Source organism: Cololabis saira, chromosome 6 (assembly GCF_033807715.1).
Source record: "Cololabis saira isolate AMF1-May2022 chromosome 6, fColSai1.1, whole genome shotgun sequence".
Taxonomy (NCBI): Eukaryota; Metazoa; Chordata; class Actinopteri; order Beloniformes; family Belonidae; genus Cololabis; species Cololabis saira.
Window position 1 is genome coordinate 34,782,491 of NC_084592.1, and position 25,444 is coordinate 34,807,934.

Genomic DNA, 25,444 nt, shown 5'->3' on the forward strand with positions numbered 1-25,444 from the left:
TGTGGCGGTTTACTTAAAAATGATGCACAAGAACATATTTCACTTTTTAGGCAAGTTTATTTGTATGGCACAATTCAACAAATTCATTTCCAAACATTAAAACATAAACACAGTAGAGAATAAAAGCATGATTTAGAATGTAAACAAGAGATATAAAACGGTAGTTAAAACAGTAGTGAAACTCAAGCTTAAAAGTACCAGTGCAGATTTGAAGCTTTATTCAAATGCAGCTGAAAACCAACATGGATTTGATTACACTGTTTCAGCTGATCTGAGGCTTTCTGGGAGTTTGTTCCAGACATGGGGAACATAGAAGCTGAACGCAGCTTCTCCATGTCTGGTTCTGACTCTGGGAACTGATTAGAACAGATGCAGGGCTCTATTGGTCAAAGGTAATCTAATCTTGGTTTTGATCTGGATAAAATCCTCACTTTTAGGTTGTTCAAAACTTTTTAGTATGATTGGGATAACCCTGATTAAAAAAAAAACACACAAAAAAAACATATTATAATTCTGATCCTTGCAGTTGGGTGGATTCAGGGGGGATTTCAGGAACAAAATGTTTGTTTGTTTTTTTTTTTTTTTTTTTTTTTTAATTCAAACATTGATCGTGTAATAAATATACATTTAAGTGTGGATTCTTTTAACCTAGTTTTCAAACCATACAGTTGACATTTTATACTACTTTGCATCACAGACCAGTGATGTAAAATTAAAATAATCCACCCAATAGCTCTCAAAATCAAACAAGTATTCAGTTCTTTTTGTTTCTTCAAATAAATACTTTGAGTTACCCCATGCTGACTATCCTACTTGTTTGTTTTGTTTTGTTTTTTTTATACACATACTGGCCTTAATATGCAGTCTAATTTAGAGCACTCATTATTCAGATTTGGTAATCTTGAAAACAAGAAACAAGAACTAAATCGAGTGATTTCAGACCAGTCCAGACTCCCAGTATACCAGACAACAGCAGCAGATGTCATGATGGATCAAGACTGACGACACCCTTTGCACTTTGCATTTCAGCTGCTTCCTAGGTTTTTGGTTTTAAGGTGTAAAACTAAATGTTTTAGGAACAGCTTTGCTCCTGCTGCTTCATTGATGAACAAGTTATAACATTTGCACATGTATATATGTGCGGTGCAAATTTTTTATTTGGTATTTTAAGTAGCTATTTGGTTCTATTTTCTTTATTTTAGAGTACTCTAAACTTTTATTGGATTTATCCTGATTTGCGCTGGAACATTTTGTTTTTATTGATTTACTTGATTTTATTGTTGCGTCTTTTGTGAATGTTTTATCTGTACAGCTGAATGGGATTTGTGTTCTCAACACTGCAAAGCAAAATCTACGTTTGGGTGCAAACCGTAACCTGAGCCAAAAGTACTCCTGTCAACAAATCTCATAAGAAAGCCATTGCAAAGATCTGAACCATGAATATTTTTGCTGTGAGGTGACAGTACATTTGATCTTTCCAAATTTCACTGGCACTTAAATGCAAGCCCTTGTAAAAAAGACCCCAATAAACAGCTGCAGATGTCTCATGCACATTAAAATACAAGTACCGGAATGTATAGTCTAAATGTGCATTAATCTTGTGCGCTCACCATTATCTATGTACATTGACTTCTCTGTTGTAAGCTCTTATTCAAATCAATTCATTTAAATTTTATTTATAAAGTGTCTAATGCAATACAAGTTGTCTCTAAGTGCTCTCCAGAGACCCAGAACATGACCCCCGAGCAATTATTACATAAACAACGTCAGGTAAAAACTCCTCTTTAGGAGGGAAGAAACATTGAGCAGGACCTGGATCATAAGAGGACCCAACCGCCTACTGAAGGCCAGCTGGGCAGAGCAGGCAAAGAGAGATCAGACAAAGAATGAACAGAGAGAGGAGAGGCGCAGATATATTGTTGAAGGTACAAAAGACAAGATATGAATATTAACTATCTCTTAGCAGGAGAACTAAGAGTTTTGTACATATTACTGACCTGCAGGTCAGGATGTTGGCAGATACACAACAGACACATCTATATAGATGAGGTTGGTTGATGAATATATAAAATAAACAATCCAATAAAGCACTTTTGGGACGTTGTGGAACGGGAGATTCTCATCATGGATGTGCAGCCGACAAATCTGCAGCAACTGCGTGATGCTATCATGTCAATACGGGCTTTCCAGTACCTTGTTAAATCTATGCCACGAAGGATTAAGGCAGTTTTGAAGGCAAAAGGGGGTCCAACCTGGTACTAGTAGGGTTTACCTAATAAATTGGCCCGTGAGTGTACTGTAGTTCTTTTTTCTGCAGAATCCTGTAACTGACTTGATTTTTGTTTCAGCGATTAAGGAATCTGACAGGCTCTGAAAAACTCAGAAATACCGCAGAAAAAGAAAAAAAGAGGCTTGTCTGTCATGCATTATGTCCACTCCAGCAGACAGACATGATTGGTTGGAATGGTGAAGTAGGGCTAGTACTTGGTAGAGCGATCAGGGGAGTGTCAGTGTGCAGACGGCTCAGGGAGCTGGATCTCTAATACGACCGGTCAATGTGGAGGGCAGCTGCTGCTCACCTTAGGTAATAATACAGCATAACAGCATTGTGGAATCACCTGAGTAACAAACATTATCAAAAAAACGCTGACTTTCATGACATTGCTTGTCCTTGCATACAGCTCCTCCCCCTCATTTCACCATTAAATCAGCAACAGAGGCCTATCAAAACATCTCATGGCTCTGTTTCAAACAGCACAGTGAGGTGGCATAAAACGATTGCTACAAAGCCTTAAAAGGAGATATACTATTTTGCCCTTTTCCAAAAAACAAAACAAAAACAGATTAAAATTCCTCTGATCTTAATGAAATGTCTAAAACACTTTGGTCAAAATCCCATAAAGATACCCTTTTTAACTATATCTTTATGGCTCTGTTCATAGCAGCCCCTTTTAAGATGGTGTCATCTACCAAATCCACCCAAAACCTCTTCTCAGTGGGGTCTCCCCTCTTGGACTACCCATTATGAGGTATAGCAAATGCAGCAAGAGATGAAGATGGGGAATATGAATACTGTATGTCAATTTTGATGAGCGTCTGTGATGTCATAGTAACCTGAAAATATTAGTAGCTCACTCAAAAACATTTTCAGTCCTCTTCATCCCCCCAAAAAGTGACAAGGTTATGATGGCTGTAACATTAGACACCCAAGTATGCGCTCCCAAGCATGTTTGATTTTCACATACTACTCCTTTAAAGTTGCTGAAAATATGTTGCTTTTCAACAGGTCTAATATTCGGCTGTTAGACCACAGTTCAACAAAAATTGTAAATGTTGTACATCTAAATTGTGTATATCATGGAAAACACAATATGCACAAAGAAAAATATTTATTAAAAAAAGTTTAAAAGATATTTATGTCATAGTCATACAGTTAATTCGCATCCAAGGTTTTTATTTTTGGCAGTATACTGGATATGTAGGGCTTATCTTTGTAGTGAGAGGTCAAAGTTCATCCTTTGCCTGAAAAAGTAAAAACAAAAACAAAAAAAACAACACACATGTTACCAGTCTTCCTTAGAAATAAGGTAATTACTACATACATAAAATCACACTCTATAATAATAATAATAATAATAATAATTATTATTATTATTATTATAATAAACAGAAATTAATTAGTATATTCTATCTCTGTGAGTGAGTCCTATAATATTTTCTCTTGGTTTGGTACACTGACATCTCATATACAATAGAGGGAGACAAACACCACAGAAACAAAATATCTGACTTCAATTTTAATAATTTTTTACTTTATTACTGTTTAAAACAGAAAAATGAAAGAAAAAAAGAATATTTAAAAGCTTTAAAAAGTTTCTATCCCCTCACAGAATAGGCCCTTTCCCTAACCTTGAGGTATAGTTATCAAATTTATCTCTTTTGCTCAAAAGAATATTACAAATTCATTAAGACTTTTTGGATATTAAGAGAATTAGACAGGTCTCAATAGTGAAGGCACACATGTGAGGAATAAAATTAAGGAAATTTGTTTTAATTTACCGTAGTCCGGTGACAGAGGCATGGAAACAGGTCATCAGCGGGCTGCTCCACAAGCTCCATGCCCTTCCGAATCTTCGGCTCTGTAATCTGGAGTTTGGCATATTCCTACAAGAACAACAGTACTGTGAGAAAGTATTGTATTGATTGTGTTCTCTGGTACAGTAACTATTTTAATATATCAGTTTAATCATACTGAAACTGTAGGGCTGATACCTTGAAAAGTTTGTAGTAGTAACAAAATACAGTGTCACCCATAAGATGATTGCGGACAAACTGCTGACCCGCAACTGCAATTTTCTTTGCCTAGGAGACGGCAAAAATTATAGCAACATGAGCACATATATTCTGTATTTACGAAATGTTATGAAGTACAGTGAGAATAACGAGTAGAATCATGCAACATATCATCACCTCTTCATCGTGTTCACGAGCCCAATGGATCTTCTCTAGCAGGTCTCCCAGGTCTGCTCTTATAGGGATGTAATGCTGCCAAGGTCTCAGGTTGTTGTAGAAATACTCATAGTAACCAGAATCCTGCTTCAAAACCACACTGTCCCCAGCCAGCAGGTAAGGCAGGCGGTATGCTGCTACGGTGCCATCAATGTTTATTTGGTACTTGTACTAGTAGAGTAAAAATGATAAATAATCAGTTACTAACTTTAAAGGGATTGTGACATGAAAAACACATTTTTCTTTATTTTTTGTGTTTTGTTGGGTGTCTTGACATCAATTACACCCAAAAAACAACAAACTTTTAACATTCAGTGTATTGTGTGCTTTCTGGGATTTTCCACATAACTATGCAAAAACGGCTCATCTGGTTTGGTGGCGGGCCGTTAAGTATAGACCCGCTAAATCACCGCCCCCTCCACCCAGCTCCCTGCCTCCTCTCCTCTCCAGCGCACCATAAAGGCTGATTTATGGTTCCGCGTTACACCGACGCAGAGCCTACGGCGTAGGGTTACGTGGCGACGCGCACCGTACGCTGAACCCTACGGCGTAGGCTCTGCGTCGATTTAACGCGGAACCATAAATCAGGCTTAACACGGAGCTGTTTAGAGCCTCTTTTGTTCTAATCACCGGAGGAAAACTGCTAAAAAGACCCGCGGCCACTGACTGGACTTAAGATAAGGGGACACTGCTGCTTGCATGCCTTTATTTTTATGATTGTTTGCGGTGGACTACTTCGCCCTGCTGCTTTTCCGTGCATGCTTCGCCTGTCGCTCCCGGCTTAACTCTCCGACGCCGCTGTTAGAAGTCCGGTTCGGTGTGCGCACGGACTTCATCCCCGGGCTGTAGTCGCCCTGTCTGGGCTGTGTGTGTGGGTGTTTGTGGTTTGGTGTGCGCGCGTGTGTGTGGAGACGCCGGCAGAAGTTTGTAGCAGTTGTTTGGAGGAGGTTTGGAGGAGGAGCGGGGCAATGATTGACAGGAAAGGGGGAAAAGGACGCGTTTTTCACGGCGCAAAAAAACACCGTCATAAAAAGCCAGGAATGGAGTACTAGAGTGAAGTTTTTCTTGTTACACCCTTTTAGACACATTTGAGGGATGTTGGCCAAGACTTTTAATAGTGTTAAAAGCATTTTAAAAATGATGTCACAATACCTTTAATGTCTGCTGGATACTTTACTTTCAGAAGAAACTGGTTCATTTGAACTCACTGCTCGATATGCATTGACAAGATTGGATACACTCAAATTAAATAGTAATAACAGATCTCTAAATTCAAAGTTGAGTATTAACGCTCACTGGATCTTGCAATACAAGCATAACTATTTCCATGGTATATTACGCATAATATCAGAAAAGCAGAGGCCTGGAGTATTCTCACCTTGAAAAAGTCAAAGAAAGAGACGTGCTTGACCAGCGGCCCATAGAGGTCCTCGTCATGTTTGAAGAAGAAGAAGTTGGTAAAAGCAGCATCTATAAAGTCAGGCTGAGCCCTGGACAGTTTGACGAGCTCCAGTCGCTCCTGCCGACTGTCCCGGCCCCTCCAGAAGGCTGTGGCATTCTTCTCAGCCCATGGTGGTCCTGTGTTGGCCTGAACGGACATTATATCCAGGCTTACTCTGTTTAGTATAGAAACAAACCGGAATGTCAAATTCTCTGAGTTTGTGAAGTTTGATCAGAACACAGGATGACATTTTGTGTTATTTCAAACTTGTTTGATGGTTCAATATAAGGAAATTGCAATCATTGTTTTTATTTATTTTTTGCTGGCACACTCAAATAAGCAAAATAAATATATTTTTTTTAAAAAGCTACAAATAACATTTTCAAGAAAAAAGATGAGGAAATAAACATCTAACACAGGCTATTCCATTATCATTCCATTGCTACTTGGACAATTTGAAAATCATCATCAGTTGTAGTAAGTATAGTAGTAATAGTAATGAATGCAGCTGCCTTTTGCAGCAACTCTGATTATTTTGTTTTTCTTTTAAAATAATTTGAAATTTTTGGAGAAGTCTCGTTTTTGAAGCATTATCTTTGCCGGTTTGGATGCTGTGCTGCTTAAATTATTTCTCTTTTTTTATTTTTTACATCTGTAATGATGATATGATGACACAAAGAAAACTCTTTATATGGGGTTGGCTAGGATGCTTTTTATTTTTGTATCTTTTTAAGCTCATGTAATGTACAGGTCTAGAAGAGGAGAAGCAATTTAAATTTAGGTGTAAAATGAGAGCAAGGAGTTTCGTCACAGAACTGTCAGAGACTGTAAACCCAAAATGGAAGAGTTTGGAGAACTGTGTCACGGTTTGGTTATTTAGTTCCTGTTTTATTTTGAAACTTGTGTCTCTGTGTTCCCATCTGCCCTGATTGTCTGCACTTGTGTCTCTTCAACCCGTATATCTGTTCTTGTCTTTCTCTTGCTCCCTGTACTGTTTCATCCCTCCATGTTTCCGGTCTGGTTTTGTGCAATTCAGATTTTTGCAATCCTGCTCAGTGGCGCTTTATTTGGTGTCAGGATCGGATCAACTTTATTACTCGTTTGCTATCTTGGGAAATGTATAAAAACTTGACAGCAACAAGAGAACACAACATTACTAACAGGGAAGCAACAGAACATAAAAAACATATCAGATGTTGAAACTGGGACATTTTACCATTTCATGGAAAATATTCGCTTATTTTGAATTTAATGGCAGGAACAAGTCTTAAAAAGTTAGGGACAAGGCAGTGTGTACCATTATGTATTATATTATCTCTGTGGGGTAGAAAAAACAATCTCAAGAGTATTAATGCATTCTGGAGCAAAATGTGCTGCCCCAGAGCAATTATTACATAAACAATGCCACTAATGATTATTTTCTTATCGGTTAATCTATGAATGATTTTTTTAAATAATTTATTAATTTAATGATTATTTTTTTAGATTAATTTTATGAGGACTTTTTTTTCCACTTTTTGATACATCTTTCTGTTAATACATTTCATACATGAAACAAAGCAAAAGTGTCTTAGGGCATCATTTGGTTTATTCAGAACGATCTCCTTAGATATAAAATATCTTATTCAGAGCCCAAAAAGTGCAAACACTGTTTAAAACATTACTTTGTGTAGAAGTCCATAATTCTAACATAAATTCTGCCGAAAGTTGTAAATCTGAATGGTTTTCCATCACAAGCGTTAATCACTGCACACTTAACATTGAATATGTTACTTTTTTTAAGTCTTAAATTAACTTTACCAGGAAATAGCACAAAAAGGGATGGTTGTATATTTGCCAACTGTTATATTAACAGACAGCACAAACATGACATTAATAGAAATTGATATTTAGTTTTACCCCGAGGAGGAATGTTACAAAAGAATTTCAACACAACGAGGCTGATAAGACATTTGAAAGTTTCTCACACAAAGGATTATAGTGAGTTTTCAAAGTTGGCTGCCGCTAAGGCAGAGATACAACCAACCACGAAAATATTTGGTAAGAGGGGGTTTTTTCCCACATTTTTGTGAGATCAGGTTGGATACAACAGGAGCGCGCAGCAATGCCGCTAACTCACCTGTAACAGAGACCTATAAACGGCAGCAACAACAGCAAGAAAAATAAAAAACTACATCATAAGGTAATGGATTCATATGCCTTGCTCATCAGCCGCTTTCTGTTGTAGAAGAGATCGGGTTTAAACATGTCGTTAGCAGCTTGGATCAACGGTTCGCGCTGCCGAGTCGTAATTATTTCACTGATGAAATCCCGTCGGAGTTATACCAAACAATATAAAGTCACATCCAAAGCCTTACACGGGACAGTCGCTTCACGAGTGACATTTGGAGTTCTTCTAAGAGTTTCGCTTCACTCACAAGAGTTTCCTCACACGCTGCGGATGCTATCACTAAAGCTTTAGCAAAGCTTAATAATTCATAATTCATTTTTTATTTTAAGATTTAATTCCTTTTTCCACAGTAAAACTAAGGTTTATAGTTAACAACTTTAATCAACTCTAAGAGAGTGAAATATCTGCTGTTGTCTGTGTTGGTGCACATGTTGTACATAATTATTACCACAGGAAAGCTTAAGCTAGTAAACTACACTTACTCTTTGTAAGCTGAGTCTAAGTCGTCTCTAAGAGTCTCTAGAGTGTGAAATATTGCATATTGCCTCAGCCTGAAATGAAACAGTCAATTCATGATACTTTCTCATCTCCTAATTTTCTATAGCTAATAATACGATGTCATTGTCGTGTACATGAGACAACTATATTGACGAATTTATGGATTTCATGCTGTGATCGGTGATCGGCAAAATCGGGAATGGCAGATACTGCTTTTGGAGATCGGTGATCGTCCCTCAAAATCCTGATCGGTGCATCTCTAGACCTAAATAGGCTGTAACACTGAAGCAGGTAAGCTGTTAGCACTATTGTTTTTATTTTTTACACCAGAAAATGATCAAGCCATGACTTACACATGAAAACTATCAAATAACAAACTACATTTAATGCGGGTAATGCTGTCACTTAACAATTAGATGAATGTTTATACTGTTGTAGTGTTGTCACTTTAGGGTTTGAGAACCACAGGATGTTTTCTTTGGAGATGCTCATGCATGTGTTGCTGTGATACGCTATTAAGATTTTACTGAGCGTACAGAGCACCATTTTGTTGGATTTCGCCCTGAAAAAGTCCTAAACCTGACCCTTGAATACTGTTGTAAGAGGTAGAAGTTTCATTACATTAATGTCTGCTACTTGTACTCGCCATTGTCAGGGTGTTGTGTGTGTTGATAGCCAATAAATCAACTGCAATACCCAATGTCCCCAGCAGAGGGAACTACCTACTTATACGACTATGGTGGATGATGTTCGTTCTTACATTAAAATTTGAGAACAAGCCCATTATGGATTAAACACTTTGCATACATGCAGTATGCGACGCATCGATGCACTCAAGTTGACGTATTTACGTAATCGATTACGTCGTTACAGCTCTACAGTGGCAAGAAAAAACTCCCCTTTAAGAGGGAAGAAACCTTGAGCAGGACCTGGATGAATGATTGACTTTGATTGAAACCTTTATTGTCCCCTCTGGGGAAAATCAGTTGTCAAACAGCTCATGACATTTAAAAAGAGGAAGACAAACAGAAAAACAGAGTTAAGAATGCAATAAATAATGGATCATAAGGGAGGACCCTCCTGCTGAAGGCCAGGTGGGCAGAGCAGGAAAAGGGCAAACAGAGATAATGAAGAACAGAGAGAGGAGAGACACAGACACGATGATTAGTTGGTGCACTACAGGGATGACTATATAAGCAGATTAAGATAGTAGACACTGAGGTGGTCAGCTCCTGAAGCTCTGGCCTGTAAACATGCACAGAAGAGAAAAAGAGGGGGCAGTCCAGCCCAACAAACTACAAGAATAATGGACTTATGGTGGAATTATGGTTATGAGATATTTCTAATTATTAAACCGAGGGTTGACTGAAGAAAGGAAAGAGAAGAAGATGAGAAAAGGAAGGGTAAGGGACACCGCTCAGTGGATCATGTTGGTGTCTCCCTGCAGCGTGGGACTAAAGCAGCATATCTACAACTAAGCTATGTTTGAGACGAGCTGCTCTAGTCTTGTCCTGTAGCTGCACCTATGATTACTAGCCCTAACACACTAGAGTTTACATTAACTATAAGTAGTGCTGTCGTAGTGCTCGATAAATTGCTAACATTGTTGCTGCTAACGTTAGCTGTGGCTGTGCTCGCGATCGGGTGCTTTGCTTTTATGTGGTAGGCTAAACTTTAGCTGCTTCGGTGGTCAGCAAAGTCCTTTGCACAAAGAACACGCATCACTCTACCTTTATCAAAGGTGCCGTTTTAGAAATATAAATTCCCCATTCACTGGACCGACAACTTTCACATGTTCCTCCATTTTCATTTCTCTTCTCCGCTACTCACCGCCCCCCCCCCATGCCTGTCCAGCTCATGGATCTATTAATAAAAACTGGATGGGACATCGAAAATGGCCGCCCATTCATTTCAATGCAATTTGCTCACTCAGCGCATACGCTGAAAAAGTTCCTGACTTCCGGTTTTACTTCCGCGTTATGGGGCCCATAGAGCATGCGCAGTTGAGTCACCTCCCATGATGCTCTGGGCCTCCTATCATGCCCCGGGGCAATGACGCGAATATTAATATAATATGTATTAATATAATATATGAATTAATGTATATTATTACATGTATAGTATTACATATATTATTAATGTATTAATATAATATAATTACATAATATATATTAATATAATACATCTGTGGAATGCACGGACACGGCTGTGACGTCAGCCGTGACGTCACGCCCAGAAAGAGACTTTTCTTTGACTTTTCTGGCCATTATAAAACATTTTTGACGGATATAAAGTCCATGACTTAAAAATATAGAATACAAAGATTAGTAATTGCTGGTGATTACAGCTGGAGGTGTCCTGTGAACAGTTTTAGAGGCTTCTCTTTTACTATTGCGGTCTATGGGAAAAAAGCTTTCTGGGCCCCATGGGATTTTTTGTTGCAGTACCGCGGCTGGCCACTGGGAAAAATCGGCGTGCCTTCTGAGTGCGAGACCCGGGGGCTGGTCCAGCTACAATGGGAGCCTACCAGCGTAGCTAAACACACCCAAACACAGTGACAGCCAATCAACGTCCACTTCATGGTGTGACAGACCATTGTTTTCCACCCACAACAACTCAAGCACAAGAAGCCCACTGCACAAACACAGATTTCAAAATAAAGGCAACTCGCAAACAGAAGTAAAGTTAGAGATTAAAAAATAGATAAAGCGATAAAAAAACATAACGCGCTAAATATGCCTGTAATTAATTAATCGCAATTAACACATTCATTTGACAGCCCTAACTATAAGCTAAACAGAAACATTTTAAGTTTAGTTTTAAAAGTGGAGGTGGTGTCAGCCTCCTTAGTCCAAATTGGAAGTTGGTTCCACAGTAATGGTCCCTGATAGCAGAAGGCCCTTCCTCCACATCTTCATTTGGATACTCAAAACTACGAGAAAATTACAAATCCTGATTGATAATAACACCAACGTTTCGCACAGTAGTACTGGAGGCCATCGCAACATCATCAAATCCCTTTCTAAGGTGTTTGGGACCAAAAATAATAACCTCTGTTTTAATCGGAATTTAGAAGCAAACAATTTGTGGACATCCAGTCCTTGATGTCCTTAGGACATGGCTGAAGTTTAGCTAAAGGTTTTGTTTCATCTGGCTTCATAGACAAATACAGCTGCGTATCATCAGCATAGGAATTAGAATTTATGACGTGATTCTGGATTATACTTCCCAAGGGCTGCAACCATTATGGACAATAATTATCTGAGGTCATAAGAAGGTCATTCATGACTCGAACCAGTGCTGTTTTTGTGTTATAATGCATTCTCAACCCTGACTGAAAAACTTCAAATAGATCATTTCTATACAAACGGTCACATAACTGACTTGCAACTACTTTTTCCAGAATTGTAGACAGAATTGTTGGAAATTGGTCTATAATTAGCTAAAATGTCTGGGTCAAGAGAGGGTTTTTTAAGTAAAGATGCAGCTTTAAAAACCTGTGGCACATATCCTAAGTTTAGGGATAAGGGGGCAGGGTGGTACAGCTGGTAGTGCAGCCGTCTCACAACTAGAAGGTCCTGGGTTCAATTCTCACCGCTGTGGGTGTTGAGGGTGTGTATACTATCCCCATGACTTCAGCACCGAGTTGGCGAACGGGCCATTCTGTGTGGAGTTTGCATGTTCTTCCCGTGTTCCCTTGGGTAGCTAATGTTAGCTACCCTCACAAAAACATGCAGCAATCCTGGGCTGTGCCAGCCGGGGGTGCCAGATGGGGTGGGAGAGTATCAGAGAAGCCCCACCCTGTCAGGTAAAAAGAAGCTGCCTGCTCACTCCTCAAGTTAGGAGAGACTTCAGTGCAGAGGGTGACCAATGCCCAGTACTGACTTAGGTAGGAGCACTAGGTGAAAAAATGGGAGCAAACTACAAGAAAAAAAAGAAGTTGATCTGGTCCAATAAGAGAAAAAACATTTTTGAGTAGAGTCGGGATGAGGTCTAACAGACACCTGGATGATTTAGCGCTATTGATGACTTAGGTCAGCTCAGTGTGGTCTACGAGAATGAACCAGTCGAGAATCAAGCTTAAAGGGGACCTATTATGAAAAACATGTTTTTTCTTGCTTTAACATACATAAAGTGGTCTCCCCTGAGCCTGCCAACTCAGAGAAGGAGGAAAGCAACCAAATTCTGCAGTGTCTGTACAGCCGCCCGGATGAGCCGTCCAGTGTCATGTGACTTTTACGAGCCGTTCAGATTAGGCGCATTTTCGTTACGTAAGCAAAATGCAAACCACGCCTCGCTCGGCCTCTGCTGCGTGAAACCACGCTCACAACTAACTCCGCCGGCCAGAGCGTCCGCCATTGTTTCGAAGCGGTGTATCGTGTGGCTGTTTCAACAACAAGGGACAGTAAAAAATTAGGTTTTGCATCGACACTTACCCTCATAAAAGGATCAGTACCAACAGTACGGACCCGCACACACTGCACACGAGTCAGCGGTAAGTGACGTTAAAGAGCATATTGCAGGTTGGAGACCCCTGTGAATCAATGTGTAGGAAAATAATGTAGGAACTGAATTTTCATTTAAATACGCATAAATATATGAACCGGAAGTGACGTGTCGGGAGGGAGCGCGGTGAATTTCAACAATAGGAAAAATAATGGATCTTAATGTTAGTTGTGACACTGAAGAGGTTGTGAATGTGTATTCACACCAATATGACAGGCCACAGCCTTATAATTACGAACCCGTTAGGGCCCCCACGTTCTTTTGATTGACAGCTGAAACTCACGCGGCGACGCACAGAACGCTGCGTGCGCCGCGTACCCTACACCGTAGGCTACGCCGTCGATTTTACGCGGAACCATAAATCCGCCTTTATTCACTGCAGCACCCGCCCGTGCTCCTGAAAGAAACTCCGAAACTCCTTAAAAATGGGTGAGTACTTGTAATCCGTCTACGTTTGTACTTTCTAAACAGAAAACTGGCTTATTATCTTCTCTTTTTTCTGATTAAATGCATCCTAAATAGCCAGGTATTTTTATAACCGAATTTAATATTTTGTATCCACATTACATCGTTGTTAAAAAAAAAAAACCTTCCACACAGAACCGAAGATATGCGTTTTCGACCACATTCATAAGCATTCCAAACCTGTAGATCCATGATTCCCAACCCCCGGTCCCCGGACCGGTACCGGGCCGTAGAGTCGTTACTACCGGGCCGTGGAATGGCTTGTGTTCCGATCATAATTAGGGCTGCAACGATTCGTCGACGTTGTCGACAAAAAGCAATAATCAAAATTGTCGGCAATTGTCACCAGACGTTTTTTTCCCAATGGAGTGAGGCATCCACTTCACTTCACCTCATACAATCTCTGCTGAGAGCCGCGCTGCACGGCAGGGTCTCAGCGCAGCTTTTTTTTTTTTTTTTGCGTCTCAGCGCAGCTGCGGGTAACAAAACTTGGCACTGGCGGTTCTAGGATTTTTCTGAAACAGGGGCCATTATGGGGCCAAATGTAACCTTCAGGGGCCAACAGTATTAATCCCCTTTCACATAGAGGGCGCAAAGCGGCGACCGCCGCGGGCTTTCCCATTCATTGTGTATGTGCTACCGCGGCACAAGAGCAGCGCGCTCTGCTGGCGAGCTTGGCGGCGCGCGAGAGGCCACCTGCCACGGGCGTTTCACCTGCCTGCGTCTGAATTGAACATTTTTTAATTTCATCGCGCTGTGAGGGCATCTCGGTGCGACCAATAGGAGAGAAGGTGGTTGTCATCCTGCTGAGGACCCACTCCCCAACAGGCTGTCAAACTGCTCCCTGTTCAATCTGAAGTAGACCTGGTCATCATGGAGCTGTAGCTCCAACGAGCCTGGATTCCCCCAAATCCTGTCTTCTCATGAGGATTTCATGGACCCTCCTTGCTGCTGCTGCTCATCTCCTCCTCAGAAGAACTAAAGCCAGGGCTTTTCTTTGAAGCAGGGACAGATACATTTTGCAAATTGAGCTGTAGCTATACTGTATGTCCAAACCAGTGGGAAAAGGGCGCCAGATCGGAAAAACTTTTTTCGGTCGCCTAGCAACAAACAGTACTGGAGTTGAGGGGGGATGGCATCCCCCCTGAAATAAAAACGGTCCAAATCATCCCCCCCTGAAATAAAAACAGTCCAAATCATCCCCCCTGAAATAAAAACGGTCCAAATCATCCCCCCTGTAAAACTGCCATCCCTCCTTTCCATCCCTTATGTAATTTCATCAATGAATGTGGTTTTACTGCTATTTCAACATTTAGAGTCATCACCAGAAAAATAACTCATTTGACAATTTTCACCTGTTTCAAGTCAATTTTCACTTGAAATAAGTAGGAAAATCTGCCAATGGAACAAGATTTATCTTCTCATTACAAGCAAAAAAATCTCAGATTTTTCTACTTATTTCAAGTGAAAATCTTTGAAAAAAAATTGTTGTTTTTTATTTACTTTTTGTATGAACAGCAGCAAAGTTGAATAAAATATCTATTTTTCATTGAAGTACCCATCTTTCTCGTGTTTATTATCATTTGCCACATAATTAAAGCAACCTCATACTAAATTTAAGAAAACAATTTTTGCATTTTTTTGTCATATAATTTCATCCAAAACTTGTATAAATCGAAATGTGTTTCTTTGAGTGGCAGCCCTGTCATGGCTTGGCGGACAATAAGTTCTGGTACCCGACCGGACTGAACAGTGCAATGCACAGGTGCTGTATGCAGGTTAGGTACAGTCAGCTGCAGAGATGAGCGGACCTCAGCAAACCTCCATGAGCCGTTTCTTTACTGGTTGTTCGAGTAAAAGAAATAGTGATGAACAAGTGGAAAATCCTACCAAAAAGAAAAGCAAAAGCTTTAATCGCAAGTATGACATTATGTACATAGAATACGGATTTGTTGCAACGGGCGATTTGGAGGCGCCAAACCCACTATGTATTTTATGTGGAGAAACGCTCGGCAACGAAGCAATGAAGCCATCCAAGCTTCAAAGACACTTAAATACAAAACATCCTTCTCTCAAAGACAAACCAGTGGATTTTTTCGAAAGGAAAAAACGTGAGTTAGATTTGCAGAAGCAAGTTTTAAAGGCCACAACATCAGCTAACGTCGCTGATGATAGCCTGCATTTTAAAATGCATTGTTTTTTTCTAAAATGTTTATTAAAATTGACATAAATTGTCAACCGGTCCCTGAGCTTTTTGTTTATACTTCTGCTGGTCCTTGGCACAAAAAAGGTTGGGAACCCCTGCTGTAGATCATCTGGTCATCCGGCCTCCGGGCCGCCTCGGCTGCGCCGCTTCCCCGGGATCCGCATCTCCTTCTCGGTTAAAGAGCTCGAGCTCCCCCGTGTCCCGCCACGGAGCTGCCGCGTTAATCGACGCAGCCCAGCTGCAGCCCTGCTGCGCGTCGCCGCGTACCCTACGGCGTAGGCTCTGCGTCGGTGTAACGCAGTAAACCAGAGCAGAGACCATATATTTAATAAATAGCTTGGAGGACGGACGGTGGATCATCTGTAGTTCTGGGTCGCACGTTAGACGTCAGACTCAGAGCAGATTTGTTGTTGTTTTGGAGCATAATGTGACATTCGAAAACGCAGAACTGCTCTCTGTCTCTGTCAACACGCATCTACATAAACGGAGTTTTCAAAAATCTTCACTTTGCCCAGAGTTTTTTTAAACATTCATTTACACATTCGTTAAACATTCGTTTTCATGTGGATGACAGGTCCAAACGTAGGAAAATATCTTCGGTTTAGCAGATACCGGCTACGTGTGTACGGGGTCCGCACAGTCAGATGGGGCAGAGCTGTGGAGACGTCTCCCTCCCGCTGCGTCATATGAAGCGGCGTTCGAAAAAAAAAAGCGTTTGTAGGAGCTTGGCTAAAATCAGCCACTTTTTCCTCTGAATACGTGCCCTTATATCTTGTAAAACATATTAAATCCTACATTAACTTCTCACATAGTCATTTTCACATAAGGTCAGGTATAATTTTTGAAAAACTCTAACCTGCAATATGCTCTTTAATTTTTTATGTTATTTATTGTCTACAAGTATGATCTTTGCATGGGCTAAGTATTTAGCTTAGCTCCGGTGTTACCCGTTAGGTTACACCAGAGCTCTATTAGTAATTTTTTTCTGTCGATGGTTTCAGATCTTCCAAGCAATGCACCTGAAGCTGTTTATGTACGACACCTTCAGAAGACGCACGGCCCTTCCTTGAGCCAGCAATAGTGCATAAATGTTTTTTTCTTTTTTTTTTTTAACAATAAAGTTGCCATTTGTGAACATTGTTGTGATTTCTTTACAGTTAACATGATTCATTTGTCTTGTAAAATAAGAAATGAAATGATGAGGAATCGGAGTAAAGAACTGTTAGTGTGAAGACGAGGTGACCCGTTCCCCCCTCAGGGAACTAAAGGCTGATTTATGGTTCCGCGTTACACCAACACAGAGCCTACGGCGTAGGGTACGCGTTGATTTAACGCAAAACCATAATTCAGGCTTTAAGATTCCAGGGAGTCGTTTACACGTGTCCTAAATGCATGCAAGCGTCATCGCTATCGCTTCGAGCTGCATGACATCGGACGCTCTCTGTCCACACTGAAACCGTTAAACTCGCGGCCAGTTAGGACAGTCCAATATAAAAAAATAAAGCAATGGAATTGATTTTGTCTCTGACGCTCGCTCGCATGGGACACGGTTTAGTAGTGTACGCAGCTGGCTTTGTTCCCTCCCCTGCTACACGTCATTCAGGCAGCCAATCAGCACAGAGCCTCATCATCATAGCCTCCCCTCCCCTCAGAATCCCTCATAGAGAAGGAGGTTAGAAGCGGTAAAAATAGAGACATGGCCCAGAGGCTAAATTTCTAATTTATGTAGAAAAAACAAGCTTTTGATTGTTTTTAAGACATTCAAGGCCTGTTTAAAATATACATTAAATGCCATAATAGGTCTCCTTTAAGGAAGTTAAGGAAGTGGCTACAGTGCTGAACAGAAAATGTGGGTTATTTTTATTATCCTCTATCCCCAATGAAAAATAAGCTGTTCTAGCTTTGCGAAGGGCATTAAAATCAAAGTTTTCAAATCAAGGATTTAGAGTTTGTTCGATAACTATAAAAATGCGAAATCAAAAGAGCTTGTACACCGTGGTTCACTATTGGCGCTTTTACACTAGTACCTACTCAGCGCGCCTCTACTCGCCACGCCCCCGTTTTGCGCTTTTAAACTACGGGCCGAGGCGGGTGGAGGCGTGCCGAGTAGATACTTTTTCTGTATCTATTCTGCCGAGGTTCTAAGCGTGCTGAGTCGGGCTGCATCTGACGTCATCACAATACACGCCACCGATTGGTCGGGGGGCGGGGCCGTCAGATGTTTGAATCAGGAAGTGGGAATCAGCGCAAAAGCGGCTCGCAGCTCTTCACTTTATCCGACCAGCAATGGCAGCGCAAAAGTCAGTTTGGTGATCCAACTCTGAGGTGCAGATGTTCATAAACCTGGTGGCTGAGGAGAGAAGGAACGACCAGATCTACCAGGAGCTCTGTCACTTCATAGCTGCTCGTGGCTCCCAGCTGATTTCTCAGCAGCGCCGACAACAAACAAAATTTTTAAAAAAGCGTCACTGCTTGAAGCTTCTTTCACTCTCATTTTTTAACTTGATATCGAACACAAGTCACAGACCAAGCAGCACATATATCATCTCCTCCAGGTTCTGCATCTTTAGTGTTGTCTTCTCTGTTTAGATCACATCAAATACGTCACAGCAGCTTCGCTCCAACCCGGCCACTTCTCATCTGGGTGTCTAAAAACAAACGAGGACGAGGCCAGTGGAGGCGAGACGAGTCGAGTCGCGCTGAGTAAGTACTAGTTTAAAAGCGCCATATGGCAACATCAACTCAATGCAAACAAACTTCGAATTAGAATTAGAATTGCCATGTTATTGCTATCATGGTGAATTTGAGCACATTGTTGTGTGGGATAAATGCTGATCAAGTGAATGTATAATTCAAATCTTTAATGAGTGTTATAGCATGTTATTAGCGTGAATGGCAAGTTGTGTAATGTAGATGCATTACACAACATAGTTTTTAATCAACTGCCCAGCCCTTGCTAAAGAGTCTCTGCTTTGAAGCATTTTTACCTTAATCTGTCTCTTTTTTCACTTTATCAAAAAAGAAAAACAATCCACAAGAACATCTCTGGGGCTTATTGGGTTTGTTTAATAAAATTAACACCTTGTGGGCCTTTCATGAAGTGCTGAGTTGTTAAACATGCACAAGTGCTGGCACTTGCACAAACTCAGCAGAACGAGTACATAAAATGGTTCGTAAATCTTTCTTGTGCAAAGGACGCCGAGCCTTACCTTCCCATGGTCTCAAGTACAGATTCGGTCAGGTCATAAGTGGGCATGACAATATCTCTGGTGTTGTTTGAACCACACCAGGAAAAGATAGGATGGATCTTCTCAGTAGGTTTCCTCTTCTCCAGTGGCCAGTCACCCAAATTAACAAAAAACTCCATATCAGGGAGGAAAACCTGCAAAACAACACACACCCACAGTAAAGGTCATGCTACTCCCTTTGAAAGAGGAAAGAGAAAAAGGAATTGAAAAGACAGTGAAATGATGCGAGTCTGTACAATACTGATGTTATCAAATTCCTACTGTGTATATTTGTGCATTGTTGAAGTGTCTAAGAGAAAATAATTATAAAAATGTAGTTAAAAAATTCTGTTATGGGAGTGTCTTTTTATTTGAAACTTTCTGTCAGAAATAAGAGCTTACCTTCCTTGTGAGTGACAGGAGAATGGCATCCATAAAGATTCGAAAACCAACATGCTCTCCAAATGTTTTAACATAGACCTGAGGAGAGTCGAAGGCATGAAAAAAAACATGAATGGAAGAAACATTTGTTTCATAATATACAGGCCATGTATGTATATTATCGTGTAATGTATGTTCTCGTGTTCATATGCACAAAATACTGTGCTTCAAATTCATTCTGGAGAGGATTTCTGGAATCTTATTTTTGTTTTGTCTTATGCGAGTAGAAGGAGGTGAAGGAGAGGGAAAAAAAGAAGACAAAGAAGAAATAATTCACCGTAGTGGATTTGACACACAAAAAGATCAATCAATTCCACAGATTATCGACCAAGACGGGTTTGATTGTTTGGCATTTATGGAGTGAAAAGTAGTTTGGCGATAGTATCACAAACTTTGCATTTTCTTGGCAGTTTGCTGTGCTGTCCACTTTCATAATAATAATCCTATTCTAAAAAGGTATGAAAGGATTTGAGCTGTATAGTTAATTAGTGTCTCTCTGTCACCATTTTTACAGAATGTGGCCTGCTTCATTTTGTGGGGATGCATCCATCCTTGCAAATAAACAAGTTTGTCATCTCTTAATTTCAGTCTTGCAGACATGCATTTTTTTCATAACACAATGTCAGAAAAAGAAATACATCAGCATTACTCTTATGGCACTTTTACACTAGTACTTACTTAGCCCGACTCGCCTCGCCTCAGTGTTTTCTGTATCTACTCTGCCGAGGTTCTAAGCGGCTGAGTCGGGCTGCATCAACGGTCATCACACTACAGGCCACCGATTGGTCGGGGGGCGGGGCCGTCAGATGTTTGAGTCAGGAGGCGGAAATCAGCGAAAGAGCGAATCGCGGCTTCTTGTTCATTTTATTCGACAGGCAATGGCAGCGCAAAAGTCTCAGTTTCATGTTTCAAGTTTCATGATCCAACTCTGAGGTGCAGATGTTCATAAACCCGTTGTCTGAGGAGAGAATTAAAAACGGATCTAGACGGGCGATAAGGAACGACCAGATCTACCAGGAGCTCTGTCACTTCATAGCTGCTCGCGGCTCCAGCTGACTTTTCAGAAGCGCAGAGACAAACAAAATACATTTTAAAAAAGCGTTGCCACTTGAATGTTCTCTCACTCTCATTTTTTAACTTGATATTGAACACAAGTCACAGATCCAGCAGCACATATATCATCTCCTCCATGTTCTACATCTTTAGTGTTGTCTTCTTCGTTTAGATCACACAATCAAATACGTCACAGCAGCTTCGCTCCAACCTCCTACTTCTGATCTGGGTATTGAAAAGAAACGAGGGCAAGGCGAGTCCAGTCGAGACGAGGTGCGGCGAGTTGAGTCGGGCTGAGTAGATACTATTGTAAAACCGCCATTAGAGAAGCAATTGCTGCAGCAAATCATTTTGGGAGGGGTTATGAAGCCATTTACTAAAACCTGCAAGAGCATCTGAGTCTACAGGGCACAATCAGAATGTCTAAGGTTAAAGTTCACAATAGTACGTTTAGGAAAAGACAGAGCAAGTATGACTCATGGCCGGTGAATATGGAGCTAGAACAGTCTCAATAGTACCAAATGCACAAGGCAAGATGCACAAATGTACTTTTCATTTTCATTATTTTCACGTTATATCCAGTTAAAAAGGGAATACTTTCCATGATTAAGCTGCTGCTTTCGTCAGTCAATGAAAAAGGATGGGTGACACACCAGATCCGTGTGTTAAACGCGGGGTATCTGCCAATTAGGGCTGTTCGATTAATCGATTTTAAATCGTAATCGCGATTATGTAATTAGAACGATGTTAAAACGTGAAATTCGTAAAATCGATTTTTCACTTTTTTTTTTTTTTTTTTTACCTTGTCTGCACACATATTAATGATTGATACCATATTAATGATTGATGGAAATACCTCTCAATACCTGCGACAAGTGCCCCATCGGAGAGGCTCTTTAGTGTAGGAGGGGGCGTTGTAACATGTCACCGGGTAGACCGGCTCGTGTTCCTTGCAAAAAACTTGCAAATGTGAATAGCAAATGTAATGACTGACATTACACACCTCTACCTCCTTCATGGGTTGCATTATTATTTAGCATGCAAAGACCCAGTTTAGTTTAATTAGAAATTGTCTTGTTTTATTTAATTGGAAATATAACTTACTGTATGTTTGCAGGTGCTGATTTGCTGATTTTTTTTTTCAGAGATAAAACTTTATATTTTATTATATTTTTTAAAACTTTTTTTCAACGTATTTTACAGAGTTTTGCACTTTATTCATTCATTTTTGGTTTAATTAGAGCAAAGTTTGCACTTAAAGCCCAATGGGGCAAATGTTCAATAAAAAACAGCATATTTGAAATCATTTCTTTGCCTTTTGTCAATTCACAAAATAATCGTAATCGTAATCGAAAATCGGATTTTGAGAGAAAAAAAATCGAGATTTTATTTTTGGGCAAAATCGAACAGCCCTACTGCCAATGTAAAAGGGGCTACAGCTAGCCATTGGTTGTGCTGGCTCCCAATCAAAAGTTCAACTGGGAACCTCCAGCACCACAACTTTATTCCTGTGATTAACATTGTTCAGATTTTTTCCAAAAATAAAACAATTTTTAAATCCCCTGATTGTTACTAGAAATACACTTATAGTTATTGCTAAATCTTCACATTTGTTTCTCTAATATTCTTGGTGTATTAGGAGTAAAGTACCTTGTTGTCTTTGATTGTGTAGTGGCAGAGACTTTGCCTCTGTCCAAAGCGCTGTGGGATCTCCTGTGCGTTGCGATCAGGGTCAACAGTCGTGTAAAGGGACAGGTCCCTGTCTATCTGGGCAAAGGACTGAGGACAATGCATCTGGGCCTCCCACACAGAACCAAGTGGCTGAGGACAATTACATCCTTCGTGATAAACTGGGCCTGCAGAGGAAATATTTATTCAGATACTTTTCTTCACTGGATGCAGAAGAAACAGTGGAGTAAAAATCAAAAGGGGATTAAATTCATGAAATGCCACTTATCATAATGTTTAGCATACATTATTTATCACAATATTAGTGTGCTTTCATCTTGGGTCCATTTCTGAGAGCATCTTGAACTGTATTCTACCTTTGAGAATATATGGTGACTTCGCCACATGCTTGCCCTTGAGCAAAATGTGGATGTGCAGGTCTGTGTAAGTGGCGTACATTCTGTAGCGAACGAGGAATGACCCATCCCGTCGATCCAGGACCTGTATCCATATCCTGGTGAACTGCTCCACTGGAGAAACGATGTTCACCTCAAAGGTCTTCTCACCAGGCGATGCTGTCAAACTGTGTGGGGGATATAGTGCAATTAAAAGTGAAATAATACATGGTTATAATCAAATCTGAGACTGATCTTTTGGAGTTACACCGCTTATGGATGCTGTGGTACTAGCTACTATGGCTTTGGATGGTGTGCTTCTAGTATTTTATGGAAATATACCGTAACAGTGTCCACAGCAAAGCGATAAGACTACTGCCAGACTGTTACTGTGATCAGTGTGCAGAATAATTACAGGCTCCTGCATAAGAGGTATTTGTTGTAAATGTATTATATTTGTATTGACAATGGAAAGGCAAGTTTATTTGTATAGCACATTTCGGCAACAAGACAATTGAGGATGCTTTACATCATAAAAATAGGAAAAGTGAAGAGTAGAAAAAAAAATAAAACTAGAAAAAAGGCTGAATTTCCTTTGAAAATCCAGGATTGAATGCTCCGATGCAATGAAAGGTGAATGACAGCTAAACTAAAAAAAACAGCCCAACTGCTGAAAAATCAAAGAAATTGCTAAATTCCGTTGAAATTGGAAAATGTTTAAATGTAGCTCAAACGTCTGAAAAGTTTTAAGATGATGGAAGAATAGAGGAGTTGAAGACAGGAGTAGACACTGAAAATAATATTTGATAAAGGGAAATAAATGAACTAAAGCCAGCAAGATGAACTGAGGACAACAAGTTGATCTGAAAAATACAAGATGAACGAGAGCTGAAAAAAACAGCTGAAGGGGTGAAAATGTAAACCAAATGGCAAAAGTCAGGTGAAAATGTGATGAAAACTGTGAAAGGTAGCTCAGTCATCTGAAAACTCTGTGTTAAAAACAGTGTTAAAAAAAAAAATCAAGTTGCTACTGAACAGTGGAAAACAGGGGCGTCAATTCAGTATGGCAAGGTATGGCAGCCGCCACACCTTGGCTTCAAGGGAAAATGTAAATGTTTGTTTTTTTAATACATTTATGGAATTACTCTGTGTCTATTTGTATTGATTATTCTATTACTTAATACATATAGAATAACTACAAATGCAAATCAGAACAACATGATCGATTTCACTAGTTATGCTGCAAAAACTGAAAATCTTAACAAGAATATTTGTCTTATTTCTAGTTAAAATGTCAAATTTTTAGTAAAAAAAAATCTCATTTCATTTAAGACAAGACTCAAAAACAACCATTTTCACCTGTTTCAAGTAGATTTTCACTTAAAATAAGTGGAAAAATCTGCCAGTGGAACAATATTTTTTTGCTTGTAATGAGAAGATAAATCTTGTCCCACTGGCAGATTTTTCTACATATTTCAAGTGAAAATTTACTTGAAACAGGTGAAAATGGTAAAATAACAAGTAATTTTTCTGGTGATGACTCTTGTTTTAAGTGTAATGAGATTTTTTGACTAAAAATTAGACATTTTAACTAGAAATAAGACAAATATTCCTTTTTTTTTTTTTGAGTTTTTGCAGTGAGCGAGACTGCATTTGAAAAAGTTCCAATTTTCTTGACCACATAGATAAGCTCCATAGCAGACTTCTGTGATGGGTATTTGCTGGATGTGTTGATTGATACTCTAGTTAAGTTCTGTGACTTGTAACCTTGCCATAACTTAGCTTCCACTGAATTGACGCCACTGGTGGAAAAGAAAACCATACTGTGTACAACAGCAGCGAGCCAGCAGCCCAGCCCAGCGGACTCACTTGTTCCCCGAGCTTTCCACCGCCTGGATGTAGAAGAAGCGAGCAGGCAGGACGATGTCCGGCTCCAGCCCGGGTCCCCACACCAGAGTCCCCGCTGCGCTGAGGGTCGCCCCGGTCCCCGCAGGGCTGGACCCCAGCACCAGCACAGGCAGCACACACAACCACACTCCAGCAGACATGGCACTAACTGTCCGCCCAAAAAAGTGCTTTAACATCAGCCAAAGTCCTTCTTCTCGAGACCGACGTCCGCAGATATACTGACCAATAAAGTCGGGGTGACGAGGGTAAAATCACAGGATGACACAAGTCTGGGGTTACAGTCTCAGCAAAACCCTATGTTTGTTCCCATCCCATTAGGAATTTAGAGTCCGCTGCGGAATCGCCATATGATATTGTAAATTACTCATGTCGGGTTGATTTTGAATGCATGATTTGATTGTTTATTCAAATTTTGGTAACTATCTCGCAAGTATTTTCTCACAGTCTAGTCAACTCAAATGTCAAGAATCTAGTGAAATAACAAGGGAGGGCGGGACCATAACTGGAGTGCAGGGATCTGATTGGTCGATGCTGCACGTAACCTGGCCGTGATTGGCTGAGAGACCCAGGAACTCGGATATGAAGCCTGATTGGTTGGAAAAGCGGAAGTTTGTACACGCGAAAATGGATAGTTTTTGTTGTTGTTGGTATTTGTATAAACGGAAAGGTTACATCAAAAGGTTCACATTACCATTACAAAGTAAAATGAAACAACCAAACAAAATTAAGCGGTGCATATTGCATACACAACATTAAATAAAACTAAAAACAAGAAAAAACAGGGCACATTAAAGTGCAAATTTTATCAGAAAAGAGGTCAGCTTAGAAGCATTTTTTGACTTGAAAAAAAAAGGACTAAAACAAATGTAACGCGTTCTTCCACTGTATAAAATTAGAGACGGTTTTAAAGAAGCAGCATTTGTGTATGTAGTTTGTGGACAATAGGAGAACATTATT

At 40.1% G+C, this 25,444-nt stretch overlaps 1 protein-coding gene across 2 annotated transcripts; it reads right to left on the minus strand.

Annotated features, from left to right (window-relative positions):
• Positions 1-71: 71 nt before the first annotated feature.
• Positions 72-24,946, minus strand: poglut2 (protein O-glucosyltransferase 2). 2 transcript variants are annotated; one of them, XM_061724005.1, is made up of 10 exons: positions 24,449-24,946; positions 22,642-22,767; positions 22,167-22,372; positions 19,425-19,502; positions 19,005-19,177; positions 5,888-6,125; positions 4,471-4,680; positions 4,273-4,362; positions 4,060-4,164; positions 72-3,522 (listed from the first exon to the last, which is right to left on the minus strand). In XM_061724005.1, the coding sequence occupies exons 2-10, from the start codon at positions 22,667-22,669 to the stop codon at positions 3,505-3,507; spliced, it is 1,146 nt and encodes a 381-aa protein (XP_061579989.1). In that variant the 5' UTR covers positions 22,670-22,767; positions 24,449-24,946; the 3' UTR covers positions 72-3,504. The 2 variants fall into 2 exon arrangements, with proteins under 2 accessions (XP_061579989.1, XP_061579988.1); XM_061724004.1 differs by having other exon boundaries at positions 22,562-22,767.
• Positions 24,947-25,444: the final 498 nt, after the last annotated feature.